The 17757-nt window shown below is 43.0% G+C and overlaps 1 protein-coding gene across 1 annotated transcript in view; it reads right to left on the reverse strand.

The window, feature by feature from the left end:
* ANKLE1 (ankyrin repeat and LEM domain containing 1) overlaps positions 1–17757 on the reverse strand; it is a 93083-nt gene that overhangs the window by 27312 nt on the left and 48014 nt on the right. Inside the window, exon 7 of the mRNA XM_075863175.1 lies at positions 8704–8863. Coding sequence (XP_075719290.1) covers positions 8704–8863 — 160 coding nt within the window. The remainder of the gene's footprint in view (positions 1–8703; positions 8864–17757) is intronic.

Here is a 17757-nt window from a genome sequence, read left to right on the forward strand (position 1 = left end):
TAGGTAACTGATAAGAGAGTGTTACCCGCCACCAGAGAGGCCAGATACCTAGTCGAGTCTAACAGAGTCCCTAATGCCTCGCAACTGGCCAGCTAAATAATAAATGTGCAGGTCAGACAGTGCCATTCCCCCCTCTGCTTTGGGGCGCTGTACGGTAGTGAGTTTAAGTTTAGAACGAGAGGAGCCCCAGATGAATGTAATAAATAAGGAGTGCAGTGAAGGGAAATATGACTGAGGGACAGAAAACGGCATATGCTGCAGTATATACAAGCATTTAGGTTGGATAACCATCTTAATCAAGTTTATCCTACCAGCAAATCGACAATGGTAATTTAGACCACAACTTCAAATTTCAGGTTTGTGAGTTAGTAGTGGATCTATATTTGCAGCCATCACCCCATTGTGGTCCAGAAAATCTCAATTCCGAAATATGTAAACCGGCAAACCACTTCCAAACCACATTGTGACACTATCTGATCCAGTGGTGGAGTAGAGGCTGTATACATTATAGCTGATTTTTGCCAATTTACCCTTAACCCTGAAAATCTGTAAAAAGTGTCAAGTAAATTAACAGCCAGGCCAAAAGGACTCAGTAGGATTACTTAGGAAAAAGGACCATGTCATCCGCATATAGACCCACCACATTAGTGATCCCTCTCCACTGCACACCCGTTATCATAGGCGTAGATCGTAAACGAATCGCTATAGCCTCTATAGCTATCGCAAATAAGGCCGGTGAAAGAGGGCAGCCCTGACTTGTTCCTCTGGCAAGGGGGAAGGAGTCGGAAGGAATGCCATTAACCACTACACTACATACAGCTGGATCCAGGCTATATATTGGGGTCCAAAGCTGAAACGGCGAAGGCAGGCCCACATAAATGGCCATTCAACAGAGTCAAATGCTTTCATGGTATCCAATAGCCCATGGCATATTATGTGCCCTACCCACCTGTATGACGGTCTGTACTCACTTAGTATTAATAGTGGTAGATTTCCCTGGCATGAACCCAGTTTGATCCGGATGTATAATTGTCAATATAACCTGGTTTAGCCTTTTAGCAAGTATTTTTGATAAGATTTTATAATCTACATTAACCAAGGAAATCGGTCTATACGAGCTACAACACTCCGGATCTTTACCTGGTTTCAAGAGAACTATAAGAGAGGCGTCAAAAGATGGAGGGGAGAGAATGGGTTTCAATAGCTTTACGGAGAGTAGCCAACAATAAGGGGTTAACGTGCTCCTGATATTTTCTGTAGACCTCAATAGGGAGTCCATCAGGGCCAGGAGATTTATTAGACGCTATATCACGCATGGCTTCTTGGACCTCTTCCATGAGCAGAAAACAATCGATTCTCGAGAGAGTATGTCACCCAACTGAGTGGCAGGTATATTCTAAATCCTGAGGATGATGGTACCTCCACATATCTATCCAGCCCACATCATCTACTAACTGACTAAGCAGAGTATAAGGTGTCAAACACAAGGAAGCGCCATGTGAAAAATGATCCATATTAATATTCATCACCTGATTAAAGTCACCCATACATAAAACAGAGGAATTAGGTAATTGATGGGCAAATGCAATGGAAGCCTGGAGGATATATGCGTTCGCCTGCGGTGGGTTATAAATGCACAAAATGACAAGGTTTGGTATCAATTTCAGGATAAGCAAACACAAATCTGCCTAAAGGATCTCTACGAATCTGTACGGGGTTCCATTTCAGAGATGTGTGTATCAATAACGAGACTCCTATAGAATAGGTGGTATGACATGCCCATTGGACCCATGGCCTCTTCAAACAGTCAGATCTATCAGCAATAAGGGTATGTGCACACGAGAACTGTCTTTTACGTCTGAAAAGACAGACTGTTTTCAGGAGAAAACAGCTGCGTCGTTTCATACGTAAAAGCTCCTCCTCGTATTATGCGAGGCGTCTTTGACGCCCGTAATCTTGAGCTGCTCTTCATTGACTTGAATGAACGACGGCTCAAATTATGTTGCAAAGAAGTGTCCTGCAGTTCTTTGCCAAGGCAGTCAATTTACGCGTCGTCGTTTGACAGCTGTCAAACGACGACGCGTAAATGACAGGTCGTCGGCACAGTAAGTCAGCAAACCCATTCAAATGAATGGGCAGATGTTTGCAGACGTATTGTAGCCGTATTTTCAGACGTAAAACGAGGCATAATGCGCCTCGTTTACGCCTGAAAATAGGTCGTGTGAACCCAGCCTAAGAGGTGTTTCCTGCAAACTAATTAGGTGGGGGATTAGATCTTTTAAGTTGGGAAAAAACAGAAGTCCGCTTGGACACAGTCCCTAGGCCACGTACATTCCATGAAACACAATTCAAAGACATCACCATATCATCAGCAGCTGAAATATCTTATATAAGGCTAGTTGCCACAAGAGGGCGCCAGAACAGCAGAGGAGAAAGAAACATGAGGGCACATAACCAGGAACAATGATTCGTAGGGCATAGACCAAAGTAGTTACAACCACAAAACTAAACATGTTAACTTGTAATATTAGCCTGAAAGCAATCCTATAGCAAGACAGGAACAGGGTCGACATTCAGGTCACTGAAATGATCTGGTACCGTCAATTATGCAAGAAAACATTTTGTGGTCTCTTCTGTCTGGCCTGATGTAAAGCCATATGCCGATCTCGATAATTTAGCAGTCGGACCAGGAGTGGTCTCGGCAGGGGGCCTGGTAGTGGCTGTTTAGCGGGAACACGGTGTGCTCTTTCAACCACAGAGAAAGTGGAGAAAGCTGTCTCTCAAGTTGGTTTTGAGCCATTGTTCAATGTAAATTTCAGGAGACTGGCCCTCAGGCCGTTCAGGCAATGATGCGCAAGTTATTACGGCGCAAGCGATTCTCCAAATCATCAGTTTTAGATTGGCAAGCTTCCACCTTACGCTTAGTATCAGTGAGGGTAGTAGCAAGAGGACCAACTCTATCTTCCACCCGAGATAGTATCTTCCAACTCTCCCATACATCCTCTAATATTGTGCATGTTTTGAAGAAGCAGGTCGACATCAATCTTTATCTCATCAATTTTACCAGTCAGAGGTATTGCAGGCAACTATGGCCATCAAAAGTTGCATAGAAACTTGTCTGAAAGTGGGTTCTGGATCAGAATCCATCTCATGATGCGACTAGGAACCATCCTGTCTTTGCTTAGATTGTGAGGATCTCATCTTGCACGGAGGTGTGTGTGTGTGTGTGTGTGTGTGTGTGTGTGTGTGTGTGTGTCCAAGAGGGCTTGATTAGCCTGTTACAGCAAATGAGGCTTAAACAGGTAGTGTGCAACACGGTATAGCAGCTTGTCCCAGGTCAGGTAAAGTCAAAGAAAGTGCCCGCCGCCAGCAGTTATATATCTTACCCCCTGCAGCCACGAGGTAGAGTTCCAATGCAGCTAAGTGCAGCTCTTCCCAGCAAGGGAAGCCCTCTTCTTGCTCACCTCAGATAACATCTTCAAGCTCCAGCAGCGTAGCTCCGGTGCCAACAGACAGGCAAGAAGCAGGGGTAGTCAGGAGCTCACCCGGACAGCGGCACTCGGCGACACAGGCACTGGATATCGGGGATGGAGGTATGCAGCTCCACAATGTAAGGCCACAGACCACCACGCGGTCAGCCCACGAGCAGCACAGAGGGACGCCATCACCAGATGCCAGTCTTCTTAGTCCAGGATCACCGGAGAGACAATCTGAGTAGTTCAGCGACAGCTTAGCACCAGATCACATCAGGTCAGGATGACGGCAGGATTAGTTACGGTCCCCGGGAGCTCAGCTCATGCACGTCCTTCCATCTCAGCTGCAGAATTCACCCTTTCTAAATTGAAAAAATCCTCAACAGAAGGATTTGAAAATCTGCAGCATGCTCAGATTTCTGTTCGGCAAATGTTCTGCAGCACGTGAATTTCATTTCTTCAAATCTCATCAATGTGGATTGTACTGTAATCCACATAGCAGTACAGTACCAGCCGTAAGGATTGAGAGTAATACTTTGCAAGAAATTACACTCCTGTTTCGTTTTTTTGTCTTTGCAAAATGAGGGACTAACAATAAAACTTAGATACTAAAGATAAAACAGAAGATGCTAATCTTGCAGTTATTTCTCTGGTAACAGCAGAGATGATTCAAGCACTCTCATCCAGACCTCTGTATATTTGTGAAGTAGTAAAGTTAAGGTAAAATGTGGTTTCTAAAAAGGTGCTTAGTGGATGCTTCGATTCTTTTAAGCACCCATTGTATGTTCAGAAGAGTGAAGAGGTAAACTGGACATGTTGAATTGGCTAGCTACCACCAGGAATCTTTTTAGCCACTTGTTTTTCACCACTTTCTAATTGTAGAAGACCCTTATCTTTGGGATTTGTTATTTAAGTTAGCATGGTGTTTTGTTCCTGAAAATAGGTTTGGTTTATTTCCAGGGAACTAATATATATTGGAAAATTGTATAAATTGTAATTATATTAAAAAAAAAAAACATTTAAATTTGCAGAAACTGAATAACCCCTTCCTAACCACCCCACGTAGATTAACAGGCTGCAGCACTGGTCCTTTTGCCTGCAGCCCGTTAATCTACGTGTGCTCCTAACAGAGCACACAGGCGCTCCCCGCAGCCCAGCATCTCGCAGCACGGGCTGCTAGCAGCCTTCTTAATGGGGAAAATCATCAGGCTGGATCACAGCGGTGATCTGAACCAATTAAACCCCTTAAATGCGGCAGTCAATAGCGACCGCCGCATTTAAAGTTGTTAGAACAATATCGACATCGCGCTACACGATTGCGGGGGGCGATTGTTGCCATGGCAACCGGAAGCCTAACAAAGGCTTCCGGTCTGCCATCTATAGAAGGCGATTAGGTCCTGCCAAAGGCATGATCTAATATGCCCCCTGTCAGTGTGAATCTGACAGGTATAATATCCTGCAATACATAAGTATTGCAGGGTATTATAACAACGATCCAATAATTGGATCTTCAAGTCCCTAGTCCGTAACTGCCTGAACTATAAAAATATAATGTAATTTATCCCGCATGGTGACCGCCATAAAAAAACAATACCAGAATCGTTTTTTTGTCACTTCAGCGCCCCAAAAATTGAAGCAATAGGGATCAAAAAGTCGCATGTACTAAAAAAGGATACCAATGAAAACTTTGTTCTGCAAAAAACAAGCCCCCACACAACTTTGATGGAAAAATAAAAAAGTTGCGGCTCTTAGAATATGGCGAAACAAAAAAAAGGTAATATTTTTTTACAACCGTGCAAACACCGTAAAACATTAAAAAAAAAACAAAAAAAAAAAAACTAGATACATATGGTATCGCCGTAATCGCATCGACCCACAGAATTAAATATGTAATTTATAGCGCACGGTGAACACCGTAAAAAAAAAGAAGAATAAAAAAAACAATAGAAGTTCACGGCCTAATTGCACTAAATTCAGCAAAAAACTTCTGGGATAAAAATGCTCACTATATCCCTAGATAAAGTTTTTAGGGCTGTAGTTTCCAAAATGGGGTCACTTCTGGGGGATGTCCACGGATTTGGTCCCACAGGGGCTTTGCAAATGAGACATGACAGCCGAAAACCAATCCAGCAAATTTGAGCTTCAAAAGCCAAATGGCGCTCCTTCACTTCTGAGCCCTGCCGTGTGTACAAACAGCAGTTTATTACCACATATGGGGTAATGTCAGAATCAGGAGAAATTGCTTTACAAATCTTAGGGTGCTTTTTCTTCTTTATTCCTTGTAAAAATTGATAATTTCTACGTTTTATTGGAAAAAAAAAAAATGTAGATTTTAATTTTTATGGACGAATTCCACTAAATTCAGCAAAAACCTGTGTGGTTAAAATGCTCCATACCCCACGATAAATTCCTTGAGGTCTGTAGTTTGCCAAATGGTGTCTTTTTTTTGGGGGGGGGGGGTTCCACTATTTTGGCCCCATAAGACCTCCTTAAACCTGACATGGTGCCTAAAATATATTCTAATAAAAAGGAGGCCACAAAATCCTCTAGGCACTCCTTTGCTTCTGAGACCTGTGCTTTAGTACATTACCACACAAGAGCCACATGTTGGATATTTCTAAAAACGGCAGAATCTGGGCAATAAATATTGAGTTGTGCTTCTCTGGTAAAACCTTTTGTGTGAGGCTGGGTTCACACGACCATGTTACGTCCGTAATGTACGGAACGTATTTCGGCCGGAAAACATGGTCGTGTGAACCCAGCCTTACAGAAAAAAATGGATTCAAATTGATTTTCTGACAAAAAAAAAAAAAGGAAATTTCCACTCTACTTTGCTTTAATTCCTGGGAAACACCTAAAAAATAAGTTTTGGAAATTTTCTTGAAAATGTGAGAACTTGCTGCTAAAGTTCTAAGCCTTGTAACGTCCTAAAAAAATAAAAAGGATGTTCAAAAAACAATGCCAACATAGAAGTATACATATGGGAAATTTAAATCAGTAACTATTTGGTGTGGTATTGCTATCTGTTTTACAAGCAGACATTTAAATTTAGAAAAATGCAAATTTTCTCTAAAATTTGGTGTTTTTCACTAACAAATACTGAACTTATTGATCAAATTTATCCACTAACAAAGTACAGTATGTCACGAGAAAACAATCTCAGAATCGCTTGGCTAGGTAAAAGCATTCCCTAGTTATTACCACATAAAGGGACACGTCAGATTTGAAAAAAAATAGTCTGCGTCCACAAGGCCAAAACAGGCTCAGTCCTGAAGGGGTTAAAATAACCTCATCAGAAGACCTGCTCCCTATAGAAAATGTATCACTTATTTTTTGAGAATTAAGAATTCGTAGTGAAACAGGATTTTTGTACTTGCCAGTAAAACCCTTCTCATTGAATTCACTGGGGGACACAGTACCATTAGTATAGGCCGCTGTCACTAGGAGGCAGACTCTAGCTCCTCAGTTTGTACCAAGAGCAGTATGGGAGCAGAGAATGTTTAACACAATATGTTTCCAATGAGAAAAGCAACCTCAAGAAGCCCAAAAATGTAACCATAAAGAAATAGGGCAGGACCTGTGTCCCCCAGTGAATTCAACGAGAAAGGGAATTTACTTGTAAACACAAAAATCCTGTTTTCTCATTAAAGTAGTGACTGGGGGACACCGTACCATGGGACATCCTAAAGGGTGGGAAAAGCTATCAGCCATGCGAGCAGCGTAAACCATGGCTGCTTGCAACACCATTTGACCCAAACGGGCATCGGCAGAGGTCAAAGAATGGATCCGGTACAACCTTGAAAAAGTACGTACCGAGGACCAGGTGGCAGCTTTACAGCCCAGCAGGGAAGAAACCAGAGGAAGCGCCCACGGGGCGTCTGCTAACAAAAGCATAAGATCCACGTACCAAGCTCTGCGAAGCCAGTCTGGGGTCACCAGAATGACTGGGATTCCTGCGTCCTTGACCCTTTTCAGCAATTGAGGCAGGAGTGGAAGGGGAGAAAAAGGATAAAAAGGAGGTTGAAGGACGACCAGAGGAGAACCAGAGCATTGGCCCTGGGATCCCGGATTCTGGTGATAGAGGTGAGAGGTGAAGAGATCCACGTCTGGGAAACCCACCGAATGCAAATGAGGTGAAAATCTCTGGATGAAGAGACCATTCTCCGGTATCCAGGTGTTCCCAGCTCAGGTAATCCCCATTCCAGTGCTCTACTCCTGGGATGGGCACTGCTGAGATATTTTGTTCCACCCAGTGAAGGATCTTAGCAGTTTCCTTCCATACAGGTGTTCTCAATGAACTAGACTATCATCAAAAAGTTAATTTATTTCAGTGATTCAATTAAAAAAGTGAAACTCATTATAAAGACTTAAAACACACACACACACACACACACACACACACACACACACACACACACACACACAATCTATTTCCAGCATATATTTTTTTTCAATGTTGATCATTACAGTTAATGAAAACCCAAAAATTTTTGTCTCCGAGAATCAATTATATAAGCCCAATTTCTAAAATTATTTTTAATACCGAAATGTTGGCCTACTGAAAAGTATGTCCAGTATATGCCCTTAATACTTGGCCAGGGCTTTTATGACATGCTGCGTCACATAACATCGTGACGCTGCCTGGCATCAATATGTTGTATGAGCCGCAACTTGCAAAGGGAGCCGGAGGGGAAAAGGAGGAGCAATGAGGTGAAAAAGAGGAGCAAATCAGGTAAACAATTATTTTATTTATTTTTTTTACACTAAGGGTATGTTCACACGGCGGGGGTCCGTAACGGCTGAAATTACGGGGATGTTTCAGCCTGAAAACATCCCCGTAATTTCAGCCGTACCGGCATGTGCAGGCGCTTGAACGCCGCGTCAATTACGGCCGTAATTAGCGCTGCTATTCATTGGAGTCCATGAATAACGGCTCCAATTACGGCCAAAGTAGTGACAGGTCACTTCTTCTACGCGGGCGTCTATTTACGCGCCGTCATTTGACAGCGGCGCGTAAATATACGCCTCGTGTGAACAGACAAACGTCTGCCCATTGCTTTCAATGGGCAGATGTTTGTCAGCGCTATTGAGGCGCTATTTTCGGGCGTAATTCGGGGCAAAAACGCCCGATTTACGTCCGGAAATAGGCCGTGTGAACATACCCTAAAAGCCACACCCATTAGCAAACACAGAAATAAAATGGTACAACGAAGGTGATTAAGATTCATACCTGTTTGCCGATACCCTTGTAGTGAGTAAGTGCCTCGTATAAATGACAGTATGGCCGAGATCGCTTCCCTTTTCCTACGTAAAAAACAGCGCTGACAAAAGTACGGAAGCAATCTGGTTGAGATAGGTCACGACAACGAGAGGGGAGATTCCGAGTAACCCTAAGAAGAAAGAACTAATAAATGCCATTGTTCATAGAGAAATAATTTTATTTCTTCAAAGCACCGAATTCCTACTTAACCAGTGCTACTCCTTTTAGCTTTTTGATTTAATTAACAATAGTTGATTGGCACATATAAAACAGAAAAAAAAATGAAAAATGATTAAAACAATGGAAATGGAGTGTGTCCACCTAGCAAGTCATGTATAGTTTTTTTTAAATATTTCGACAGTGTTCACACATTGAACTAGTGTGACGTGCAGTCAAAACGTTCGGCATGTTAACACACGTTTTTACTGGGGTTTTGCGATGTGGTTATTATTAACCTTGAGGTTTTTACAGGTTAAACCATGTTAAAAACATGATTGCATGCCACAATACCGCAAAATGTGAACACAGCCTTATGTAGATTACCAACCCGCACATGTTTCTATCTTGAGTATTTGCCCCTCCACTGAGAAATTCTAACAGCTTATAAGGGTGTATTTGCAGTGTTCTATATTTTTTTTTCCAAACTTTCTATGCAGTTTTTGAAGCCAAAAGCAGATATGGAGCACAAGAGGAGAAAGTATAAAATGACAAACACTACTTCTCCCCTTATTTAAATCCACTCCTATTTTTAGAAAAACTGCATAAAAAAAACCTTAACAAAACCAGCTCAAAACCTGTACATGTGACTACACCATAGGTGCCGTTTTTAAAGCTAGAACTAGGAGCAGATAGGGGGGGGGGGAAATAAAATTAGACAAACCCCCCCTATATAAATTCCCCATCTGGTCTTGGCTTCAAAAACCGCCTTTAAATGGCACATGTGAAAGCACCCTAAGGCCGGGTTCCCACGTAGCATAAACGCTGCCGAGTTTCCGTGGAGCACTTACAGTAGCAGCAAAATGGATGAGATTTATAAAATCTCATCCACATGCTGTGGGAAAAAAAAAAAGAAAAGCTGCGAAAACGTTCATAAATTGACATGCGTTGCGGATTTTAAATCCACACACGTCGGTTTATGCTGCATTTTCGTTACATTTTTGTTCCGCGTTTTGTCCATCGAATTCAATCGGGATGTAAAGCCTGCAAAATATAGCCAAGTGTTGCGACTTTTACGGTGACACTTCTGTTCTGCCAAGCCAGACCCCTCGAATGACATCCATCCCATGAAGGCCTCATTTACACGAACGTGATATACGTCCGTGCGACTCGCGTGCTTTTCACGCGGTTCGCACGGACCTATACAAGTCTATGGGGGCATGCAGACAGTCCGTGAGTTTTGCTCACCGTGAGTGCGCTGAAAAAAAAAAACTCACGACATGTTCTACATTTCTTCGTTTTTCGCGCATCACGCACCCATTGAAGTCAATGGGTGCGTGAAAACCACGAAGGTCGCACGGAAGCACTTCCGTGCGAACTGCGTGATTCGCGCAAGAGCTGTCAAACAATGAATGTAAACAGAAAAGCACCACGTGCTTTTCTGTTTACAAACATCCAAACTAAGTGTCTTAGAGATGAGCGAACCGAACTGAATTTCACCGGGTTCGGCCGAACTCGTTTTGACCGAACCCGGCAAAAAATTTTGCGGTACGCAACGTCAGGAGACAGTCACTGTCCAGGGTGCTGAAAGAGTTACTGGTTCAGCACCCTGGACAGTGACTTCCGATCACAATATACATGAACGTGTGAAAAAAAAATAAAAAATAAGTTCTTACTTACGGATAACTCCCGGCTTCTTCCTCCAGTCGGACCTCCCGGGATGACAATTCAGTCCAAGTGACAGCTGCAGCAAATCACAGGCCAAGCACAGGCTGCAGCGGTCACATGGACTGCCGCGTCATCCAGGGAGGTGGGGCCGGATGTCAAGAGAGGGACGCGTTACCAAGGCAACGGCCGGGAGACCGGACTGGAGGAAGCAGGAAGTTCTTGGTAAGTATGAACGTCTTTTTTTTTATTCACAGGTTGCTGTATATTGTGATCGGAATTCACTGTCGAGGGTGCTGAAAGAGTTACTGCCGATCAGTTAGCTCTTTCAGCACCCTGGACAGTGACTGACGTCGACTAGCCTCATCTCTATGATGGCGGCTGCGCGAAAATCACGCAGCCGCGCATCATACACTGATGACACACGGAGCTGTCAAGTGCCTTTTGCGCACGCAAAACGCTGTGTTTCTTTGCGTGCGCAAAACACACACGCTCGTGTAAATGAGGCCTAACACACAGGATAACCCTACGGCTGGGTTCACATGACCTATTTTCAGGCGTAAACGAGGCATTTTACGCTTCGAATTACGCCTGAAAATACGGCTCAAATACGTCGGCAAACATCTGCCCATTCATTTCAATGGGTTTGCCGACGTACTGTGCCGACGACCTGTAATTTTACGCGTCGCTGTCAAAAGACGGCGAGTAAAATAACAGCGTCGTCAAAGAAGTGCAGGACACTTCTTGGGACGTAATTTGAGCCGTTTTTCATGGACTTCAATGAAGAACAGCTCCAAATTACGGCCGTAATTGACGCCTCGCAAAACGCGAGTACGAGCAATTACGTCTGAAATGCAGGAGCTCCTGAAAACAGCTCCGTAATTTCAGCCGTAATGGACGTTATCGTGTGCACATACCCTAAGGGTACACTACCGTTCAAAAGTTTGGGGTCACCCAGACAATTTTGTGTTTTCCATGAAAACTCACACTTATATTTATCAAATGAGTTGCAAAATGACTAGAAAATATAGTCAAGACATTGACAAGGTTAGAAATAATGATTTTTATTTTAAATAATAATTTTCTCCTTGAAACTTTGCTTTCGTCAAAGAATGCTCCATTTGCAGCAATTACAGCATTGCAGACCTTTGGCCTTCTAGCTGTTAATTTGCTGAGGTAATCTGGAGAAATTTCACCCCATGCTTCCAGAAGCCCCTCCCACAAGTTGGATTGGCTTGATGGGCACTTCTTGCGTACCATACGGTCAAGCTGCTCCCACAACAGCTCTATGGGGTTGAGATCTGGTGACTGCGCTGGCCACTCCATTACAGATAGAATACCAGCTGCCTGCTTCTTCCCTAAATAGTTCTTGCATAATTTGGAGGTGTGCTTTGGGTCATTGTCCTGTTGTAGGATGAAATTGGCTCCAATCAAGCGCTGTCCACAGGGTATGGCATGGCGTTGCAAAATGGAGTTATAGCCTTCCTTATTCAAAATCCCTTTTACCTTGTACAAATCTCCCACTTCACCAGCACCAAAGCAACCCCAGACCATCACATTCCCTCCACCATGCTTGACAGATGGCGTCAGGCACTCTTCCAGCATCTTTTCAGTTGTTCTGCGGCTCACAAATGTTCTTCTGTGTGAGCCAAACACCTCAAACTTCGATTCGTCTGTCCATAACACTTTTTCCCAATCTTCCTCTGTCCAATATCGGTGTGCTTTTGCCCATATTAATCTTTTCCTTTTATTAGCCAGTCTCAGATATGGCTTTTTCTTTGCCACTCTGCCCTGAAGGCCAGCATCCTGGAGTTGCCTCTTCACTGTAGACGTTGACACTGGCGTTTTGTGGGTACTATTTAATGAAGCTGCCAGTTGAGGACCTGTGAGGCATCTATTTCTCAAACTAGAGACTCTAATGTACTTGTCTTGTTGCTCAGTTGTGCAGCGGGGCCTCCCACTTCTCTTTCTACTCTGGTTAGAGCCTGTGTGTGCTGTCCTCTGAAGGGAGTAGTGCACACCGTTGTAGGAAATCTTCAGTTTCTTGGCAATTTCTCGTATGGAATAGCCTTAATTTCTAAGAACAAGAATAGACTGTCGAGTTTCACATGAAAGCTCTTTTTTTCTAGCCATTTGGAGAGTTTCATCGAACCCACAAATGTAATGCTCCAGATTCTCAACTAGCTCAAAGGAAGGTCAGTTTTATAGCTCCTCTAACAGCAAAACTGTTTACAGCGGTGCTAACATAATTGCACAAGGGTTTTCAAGTGTTTTCTAAATCATCCATTAGCCTTATAACACAGTTAGCAAACACAATGTACCATTAGAACACTGGAGTGATGTTTGCTGGAAATGGGCCTCTATACACCTATGTAGATATTGCATTAAAAACCAGACGTTTGCCGCTAGAATAGTCATTTACCACATTAACAATGTATAGAGTGTATTTCTGATTAATTTAATGTCATCTTCATTGAAAAAAAACCTATGTTTTTCTTTCAAAAATAAGGACATTTCTAAGTGACCCTAAACTTTTGAACGGTAGTGTATGTGCACACGATATCGACAATTACGGCTGAAATTACGGAGCTGTTTTCAGGAGAAAAAGCTCCTGCATTTCAGACGTAATTGCTCGTACTCGCGTTTTGCGAGGCGTCAACTACAGCCGTAATTTGGAGCGGTTCTTCATTGAAGTCAATGAAAAACGGCCCAAATTACGTCCCAAGAAGTGTCCTGCACTTCTTTGACGCTGTTATTTTACGCGCCGTCTTTTGACAGCGACGCGTAAAATTACAGGTCGTCGGCAAACCCATTGAAATGAAAGGCAGATGTTTGCCGACGTATTTGAGCCGCGTTGTCACGCGTAATTCGAGGTGTAAAACGCCTCGTTCACGCCTGAAAATAGGTCGTGTGAACCCAGCCTAAGGCCGGATTTACACGAGCGTGTGTGTTTTGTGCGCGCAAAAGGCACTTAACAGCACCGTGTGTCAGCCCCGTATGATGCGTGGCTGTGTGATTTTCACGCAGCCACCATCATTATGACACTCTATGTTTGTAAACAGAAAAGCACGTGGTGCTTTTCTGTTTACAATCATACTTTTAACTGCTGTTGCACGAATCACGCGCGTCACACGGAAGTGCTTCCGTGTGGTGCGCGTGATTTTCACGCACCCATTGACTTCGATGGGTGCATGATGCCGGAAAAACGCACAAATATAGGACATGTCGTGAGTTTTACGCAGCGGACACACGCTGCGTGAAACTCACAGTCTGCACGGCCCCATAGACTAACATAAGTCCATGAGAGGCGCGTGAAAATCACGCGCGTTGCACGGACGTATTACACATTCGTCTAAATAAGCCCTAAGTGTAGGTACGTTCACACGCCTTATTTTCGGCCCGTAAACCGCCGAAAAATTGGAAGTAGAACGCCTCCAAACATCTGCCCATTGTTTTTATAAACGGCCGCGTAGATTTGTATAGTTCCGTGCGAGCCGCGTGAAAACCACGCAGACTGCACGGACGCAAATCACGTTCGTCTGAATCCGGCCTTAGGGTATGTTCACACGCCCTATTTACGGACGTAATTCGGGCGTTTTACGCCTCGAATTACGTCCGAAAATACGGCTCCAAACATCTGCCCATTGAAATCAATGGGGTTACGATGTTCTGTTAACACTGGCTTTTTTTTTTTTACGCGCCGCTGTCAAAAGAGGGCGCGTAAAAAGACGCCCGCGTCAAAGAAGTGCATGTCACTTCGAGACGTAATTGGAGCCATTTTTCATTGACTCCATTGAAAACAAGCTCCAATTACGTCCGTAATTGACGCCGCAAAAGTACGAGCAATTACGTCTGAAATTCAGGAGCTGTTTTCGCCTGAAAACCGCTCCGTAATTTCAGGTGTATTGGACACTGCCGTGTGAACGTACCCTTAGGGCGGATTTACACGAACGTGATACATGTCCGTGCAACGCGCGTGATTTTCACACGCCTCGCACGGACCTATATTAGTCTATGGGGCCGTGCAGACAGTCCGTGATTTTTACGCTGCGGTCGTCCACTGTGTAAAACTCACATGTCCTATATTTCTGCGTTTCTCGCGCATCACGCACCCATTAAAGTTAATGGGGGCGTGAAAATCACGCACACCACACGGAAGCACTTCCGTGGGACGCGCATGATTCGTGCAACAGCAGTAAAAAGTATGATTGAAAACAGAAGAGCACCACATGCTTTTCTGTTTACAAACATACAGGGTGTCATAATGATAGCGGCTGCGCGAAACTCATGTAGCCGCGCATCATATGGTGTTGACACACGGAGCTGTTAAGTGCCTTTTGCGCACGCAAAACGCAGCGTTTTTTGCGCGCGCAAAACGCACACGCACGTGTAAATCCGCCCTTAGAGGCACAAAGAAGCTGCTTTGAATGGAAGCTGCTGAACAGATGTTATGAGGCATTTTTTGCCATGTAATTTGTACTTTTTATATGTACCTTTGGGGTAAGCATACCTTAGCGTTTAAACTTTTTTAATCCCTTCCCAAATTTGAATTCACCATTACTTAATTTTTTTTGTGGTAAGTACACCAGAATTAGTAACCGTATGTCTAGTGGATGGTGCAATGGCTGTGAACATGAAATCTGCAGCAGATGCCGACTGCAATATACAACCAATATCTCGCTACAACGGCCCAGAGCAGAGATAATTCAGATCCTGGCAGCTTAACCCTATAGCAGCTCCATCGCAACAGTGCCATTTATGTGGTTCGAAAGAGGGAGGGGGAATCCTACGGTCACTCCGTTGGTATCTCGCAACGCGATTGCGTAAAGGCCCCCAGGCTTGCCATGGCTATATGCCTATTAGGTCGTGTCAGTAAATAAAAGCATAAAATTAAAGTAAAATTAGAAGAAAAAAAAAAAAAAAAAAAACGTTCAACCCCTTCAAGCACCATGACGAGCCTTGCATTACAGCGGACACCTTGCTCCAACGGCCAGGAACAGCAATCGCGTTAGAAGACAGGGAGTGAAAAACAAATACGAAAAAAACTACATATAAACACTTTGTATCACTGCAATCATAACTACTCCTATACTAAAATTAACAATATTTATACTGCACGATGAACAATGTGGTAAACCCCCAGACGCCAAAAAAAAAAGTTAATAAAAACTAGCCCGTAAGTCATATGTACCCCAAAATGGTGCCAACAAAAATACAACACTTCCAACAAAAAGGCTCCCTCATACAGCTACATAGAAATAAAAAAAATAATGACTCAAAACGCAGGGTTGCAAAAACAGCAAGTGCTCTGTGAAGCATCCTGGTTCTGAGTTGGAAGGGTCCACTGTGAGTGGAGACTGCTGGTGTGCAGCATGTAAAACACAGGAGAGATCTCTGCTGCTGATATAAAAACAATGTAGTAAGATAGCAGCAATGTAAGAGGCTTCTTCTGTGTATTAACCCCTTTAGGACGCAGCCTGTTTTGGCCTTGTGGCACAGCTGATTTTTTCAAATCTGACATGTGTCACTTTATGTGGTAATAACTCCGGAATGCTTTTACCTATCCAAGCGATTCGGAGATTGTTTTCTCGTGAGATATTGTACTTTATGATAGTGGAAAAATTTGGTCGATAAATTCAATATTTAGTCGTGAAAATTTGCCAAAATGTCCATTTTTCTAAATGTAAATGTATCCGCTTGTAAAACAGACAGTAATGCCACATAAAATAGTCACTAGTTACCATTTCCCATCTACTTTATCCTTGCTTCGTTTTTTGAACACCCTTTTATTTTTCTAGGACATTACAAGGCTTAGAACTTTAGCAGCAATTTCTCACATTTTCAAGAAAATTTCAAAAGGCTATTTTTACAGGGGCCAGTTTAGTTCTGAAGTGGTTTTGAGGGCCTTATATATTAGAATCCCACAATAAATCACCCCATTTTAAAAACTGCACCCCTCAAAGTATTCAAAACAGCATTCAGAAAGTTTCTTAACCCTTTAGGCGTTTCACAGGAAATAAAAGCAAAAGTAGAGGGGAAATTGACACTTTTTATTGCCGAAATTAATTTGTCATAAAAAAAAATTCTGTAGCGCAGAAGCTTTTACCAGAGAAACGCAACTCAATATTTTTTGCCCAGGTGCTGCAGTTTTTGGGAATATCCAACATGTGGCCCTAGTGCCCTAATGGACTGAAACACCGGCCTCAGAAGCAAAAGAGAACCTACAGGAATTTGGGGCCTGCTTATTTTTAGATTATATTTTAGGCACCATGTCGGGTTTGAAGAGGTCTTGTGGTGCCAAAACAGTGGAAACACCCCAAAAGTGACCCCATTTTGGAAACTAGACCCCTCAAAGAATTTATCTAGGGGTATAGTTAGCACTTTGATCGCACAGGTATTTTGCTATATTTATTGGAGATAGTCTGCCTCTGGCAGCTGAGAGCAGGGAGATTTGACGGCTCCCTGCTTGTTTATTTTATCCTGATGCAGTGCCGTAAAAAGGCATATGCATCAGAATAAAGCCCGTTCGTGGCCGCCGTTAAAAGGCGTATTGGCGGTCATTAACGGGTTAATAGAAATTAACCTTTGCAGGACTGATCCTTTTTTGCTTTTCCATTTTCGTTTTTCACTCCACGCATTCCAAACGCTATAACTTTTTTATTTTTCCATGAATTGAGCGGTGTGAGGGCTTATTTTTGGCAGGACGAGCTGTAGTTTTTATTGGTAAAATTTTTTGGTACATGCAAATTTTTGATCACTTTTTATTACATTTTATTTAGAGCTTTGGTGACCAAAAAAACTGATTTTGGCGTTTTAAAATTATTTCTTACGGCGTTCATAATGCGCTATAAATGACAATTTTACTTTATTCTGCGGGTCGGTACGATTACGGCAATACCATATGTATATAGTTTTTTTATGTTTTGCAGCGTTTGCACAATAAAATCACTTTATAAAATAATTTCTTTTCTGTGTCACCATATTCTGAGAGCTGTAACTTTTTTATTTTTCAGTCAAAAAAGCTGTGTAAGCGCTTGTTTTTTGCGGGACGGGTTGTAGTTTTTATTGGTACTCTTTTGGGGTACATGCGACTTTTTGATCACTTTTTATTCTATATTTTGGGAGGGGTGGTGACCAAAAAATTGTGATGCCAGCATCGTTTTTAGTTGGTTTTTTTTTGCGGCGTTCACCGTGCAGTAAATA

The sequence above is a fragment of the Rhinoderma darwinii genome, chromosome 1 (assembly GCF_050947455.1).
Source record: "Rhinoderma darwinii isolate aRhiDar2 chromosome 1, aRhiDar2.hap1, whole genome shotgun sequence".
Taxonomy (NCBI): Eukaryota; Metazoa; Chordata; class Amphibia; order Anura; family Rhinodermatidae; genus Rhinoderma; species Rhinoderma darwinii.